This window comes from Lycium barbarum, chromosome 5 (genome assembly GCF_019175385.1).
Source record: "Lycium barbarum isolate Lr01 chromosome 5, ASM1917538v2, whole genome shotgun sequence".
Taxonomy (NCBI): domain Eukaryota; kingdom Viridiplantae; phylum Streptophyta; class Magnoliopsida; order Solanales; family Solanaceae; genus Lycium; species Lycium barbarum.
This window is the reverse complement of record NC_083341.1, coordinates 4,424,847-4,429,291: the sequence shown is the minus strand read 5'-3', so window position 1 is coordinate 4,429,291 and position 4,445 is coordinate 4,424,847. Positions and strand designations below refer to the sequence as shown.

The 4,445-nt window shown below is 43.4% G+C and overlaps 1 protein-coding gene across 1 annotated transcript; it reads right to left on the bottom strand.

Moving 5' to 3' along the window:
* Nucleotides 1-2,892: 2,892 nt before the first annotated feature.
* LOC132642135 (uncharacterized) lies at nt 2,893-3,345 on the bottom strand. Its single transcript, XM_060359401.1, has one exon. The coding sequence runs from the start codon at nt 3,343-3,345 to the stop codon at nt 2,893-2,895; it is 453 nt and encodes a 150-aa protein (XP_060215384.1).
* Nucleotides 3,346-4,445: the final 1,100 nt, after the last annotated feature.

The following is a 4,445-nucleotide window of genomic DNA, read 5'->3' as shown; positions in this document are numbered from 1 at the left end:
GAAATATTTTCCCCGTTTCCTTTCATTACTTGAATTGATTTATATACAAAATATTCTAACCTAAAATAGGAGATTACAAAATATACAAAATATTCTAACCTAAAATAGTAGACTACAAAATATTCTAACTAATATTTACATAATCTATCACACCCCCGCAGTCGAAACGGGAGGTTTACGAACGCTGAGACTGTCCCAAAAATCTTCAAATAAGACCTGTGGTAGTCCCTTGGTGAAAATATCGACAATTTGATAACGGGATGGAACATGAAGGACACGAACCTGTCCGCGCGCAACCTTCTCACGAACAAAGTGAATGTCCATTTCAATGTGTTTGGTGCGCTGATGTTGCACCGGATTTCCCGAAAGATAAATGGCACTCACATTGTCACAATACACCATAGTAGCCTTATGAATAGGACAATGTAATTCCAACAGAAGATTACGAAGCCAACAGGACTCGGAGACAACATTAGCAACCCCCCTATACTCCCCTCAGCACTCAAACGAGAGATGGTAGGTTGGCGTTTCGAAGACCACAATATCAAGTTATCCCCAAGGAAGACACAATAACCAGACGTTGACCGACGTGTGTCAGGGCAGCCCCCCAATCCGCATCAGTGTAGGAAACAAGGTCAGTAACTGAGGACAGATAAAGATGCAAACCATAGTCAAGTGTACCCTGAATGTAACGGATGATACGCTTAAGAGCATGCATATGAACCTCCCGTGGTGCATGCATGTGTAAGCATACCTATTGAACAGCATAAGAGGTATCCGGCCTCGTGAAAGTAAGATACTGAAGTGCACCTGCGAGACTGCCATAGTGAGTCGGGTCATCATATGGTGCACCCGATGTGCTGCTCACCTTCGGTTTAGTATCAACCGGAGTAGAAGTAGCCTTACAAGAAGACATCCCAGCTCGATCAATGATTTCTTTGGCATACTTGTGTTGCGAAAGAAACATGCCATCCTTATGGCGAGTGACATGAATGCCAAGGAAATAATTCAAAGGACCCAGATCCTTCATAGCAAATTTCGAGGCAAGGAGAGCCATAATGGAGCATCGGAGAGAATCTGAGGAAGCAGTAAGAATAATATCATCAACATAAAGTAACATATATGCCATATCGGACCCCTTTTTGTAGATGAACAAAGAATTATCAGATCTGCTGTTTGAAAAACCAAGAGAAGATACATAATATGCAAAACGCTTGTACCATGCCCTCGGGGCCTGCTTAAGTCCATATAAGGACTTACGGAGTAAACATACATAATCCGGATGAGTGGGATCTCTGAAACCCAGAGGTTGATGCATATACATTGTTTCCTTGAGCTCACCGTGTAGGAAAGCATTCTTGACATCTAGCTGATGAATAGGCCACTTCTTTGAAAATGAAAGACTGAGAACGGTACGGATCGTAGCCGGCTTGACCACCGGACTGAAGGTTTCACCACAATCAATGCCAACCTGTTGAGTCTTACCATCACCTACAAGACGGGTTTTATGCCTCTCAAAATCACTATTAGACTTTTCTTTATGAGTGAAAATCCACATAGATCAAATAACATTCACATTAGGTGGACGGGGCACCAAATCCCACGTCTTATTTTTAATAAGAGCATCAAATTCATCATCCATAGCCATTTTACAATTCTGGTCACGAAGGGCGGTCACAGGGTTACGAAGGAGAGGGGATTTCGTGACCATGGTATTCAAGTTAAACGTACGTTTTGGCTTAAAAATACCATGCTGACTCCGGGTCACCATTCGGGGCGGATTGGTACATGGGGGTGGCTGGGGTGACAGTTGTGTGGGTGGGATAGACGTAACCGAGGGCTGTTCGCCCAAGGCAGCGGGGAGAGGGGTAGGTGCGGTAGGGGAGGCGGCTGCCAACGAAGGGGACTGGGCAGTAGGCTGGGTCTCGGGTGCCACGGTGGGAGGGGGGTAGTCGGCTGTGACCCGGGGGGGCTGAGCCGACTATCCGGAGTAGAAGCCAAATGATGCAACCAAAATGGGGAAATGCCATCATCCAAAAAAAATCGTAAGTAGTTGAAGTAGGAGAATGTAAATTGGAAAATGGGAAGACATTCTCATCAAAAATCACGTGACGAGAAATAATAATTTTATGGGACGATAAATCATAACACTTATACCCTCTATGATTCGTAGGATACCCCAAAAATACACACGGTGTAGACCGGGCTTGCAATTTGTGGATAGTCAGAGAAGGAAAGAGGGGATAGCACAAACATCCAAAAACCCGAAGCTGAGAGTAAGATGGCTTTCTTTGGTATAGCACTTGAAGAGGAGAAACGTGGCCTAATAATTTACTTGGTAAAATATTAAGAAGATATGTTGTCATTTGTAAGGCGTGATGCCAAAACGAAGGGGGAAGAGAAGCATGAGCAAGGAGAGTCCAGGTGATATTATTGATAGAACGGATTTTTCTTTCGGCTTTCCCATTTTGTGAAGACGCATGTGGACAAGAAAGACGAAATGACATCCCATTAGACTCACAAAATGTCCCGAATTGACCATTATCATATTCCCTCCCATTATCACATTGGACATTTTTAATATGACATTCAAATTGGGTATGAATGTGGGTTTTTAAAGCTAAGAATTTCATATAGACGTCGAATTTCTTTGCCAAAGGAAAAGTCCATAAAAAGAACATAATATCGATGACCCAATGAACTTAACACGGGAGAGGTCCATATTCTGGAACAGCCCAGCGAGGCTGCGGGACCCACTGCCAATGACCAAACTGGTCGGCAGTCCACTGCTGCGAAAGGGAGCCTGCTGGCTGCTGACCGCCGCTGCTTCGGGCTGAACCACCGCGGCCGCCGGTGAATTTTCCGCCGCCTGAGCCGCGGCCCGAGCCTCCCTTACGGCCAGTTCCCGAATTTTGGCCGCGGGAATTTTTTGGGTTCCCTCGGCGTGAGCTTGTGTTTGTCTGAGGGCAGTGGAGTGTCGTCGACCGAGGCCACCATAGCCGAACCAGACCCGTGAGACACCATTGCCGCAAGTTCACGTTCTTCCAAAACAAGGGAAGACCGAGCCTCTGTGAATGGGAGAAGCGATTTTGCATGGCGAATTTGTGTCCCAACCCCTTTGTACGCTTCATTAAGACCCGAGACCAGTTGAAGGACAAGGCGGCTATTCGTCACGAGAGCCCCAACGTTTTTCAGTTGATCTGCAAGGCTCTTGAGACGTTGACAATAGACGGAGGCATTGGGAAAATCCTCCATACGAGTCGTCGTGAATTCTTGTTTGAGAGTCACCGCACGAGAAGTTTGATGATCTTGGAAGATATCACGCAAGAGAACCCAAGCGTCCATGGCAGTAGCGTCTGGTTCAATGATGGTGTTTAACAGACCATTCGAAATTGTCTAATATATCCATTGAAGCACGGTGGCGTCAATGGTCGTCCATAATTCGACTTCCTCATCAGTTTCGGGAGCCGGCTTCTCCTTACTTTGGGTGGAGGAATGATGTGATGAAGGACCTTGTGAGAACGAGCATGAATTTTGAAAAGCTCGGCCCCTGTTCCGTATTGTGAGTTCTCCATCTCAAGAGTAATAGAGATGTGATTCTTGATATTGGAGACCGCGAGGGCCGGGTGGAACAAGGGCTTAGCCGGAGTGGTAGGTGCGTCGGCCATGGGAAAAAAAAATAAAAAAGGGGGCGACGGCTTGAGGAAGGAGAAAGAGGGACTAGGGCATAGCGGAAGGAGGAAGAAGAAAGAAATCCTAATCTGATACCATGTAAGAAATATTTTCCCCGTTTCCTTTCATTACTTGAATTGGTTTATATACAAAATATTCTAACCCAAAATAGGAGATTACAAAATATTCTAACCTAAAATAGTAGACTACAAAATATTCTAACTAATATTTACATAATCTATCACTATTGATCAATCACAAATTAGTAAAAGAGGATTAATAATACATCGCTGGAGTACTTCAGATCTAATAAATTCATTCATTTAATTTGTTCCTTAATTAGTTAAATTCTTTTTCTTAACCAAAGTTCTTTAGGATTCAAAGGACTTGTTCCTAGGCCCTAGCTAACACATTCGACATTCATTCTTTTTTTCTTTAATCTGTGTCATGTAAGAGTCAAGTTTATTTCAGTTTCAGGCTCTTTTATTGCCAAGTAAGTTAAATTTTCGACAAGCATTGTATTTGTAAAATTTTCAGGTTGTTTTTTGTCGTCTATGAAATCCATCAAGTCCATGTGTACGTAATACATCAAATAAATGTAATACATAGATGATTCAAGATATATATCTATTCTCTATTTCACGCACTTTTCTCTTGATTCTTGTTTTATAAAAGTATGAGATATGTAAAGTCCAGCCTACTAGTGATATTGTCCGTTTTGGGCCTAAGTTCTCACGGCTTTAAAATGCGTCACTGTTATATCCTATTTTAAC

Coding starts and splice junctions, on each gene's coding strand:
- LOC132642135 (XM_060359401.1), bottom strand. CDS start 3,345: ATGGACGCTTGGGTTCTCTTGCGTGATATCTTCCAAGATCATCAAACT.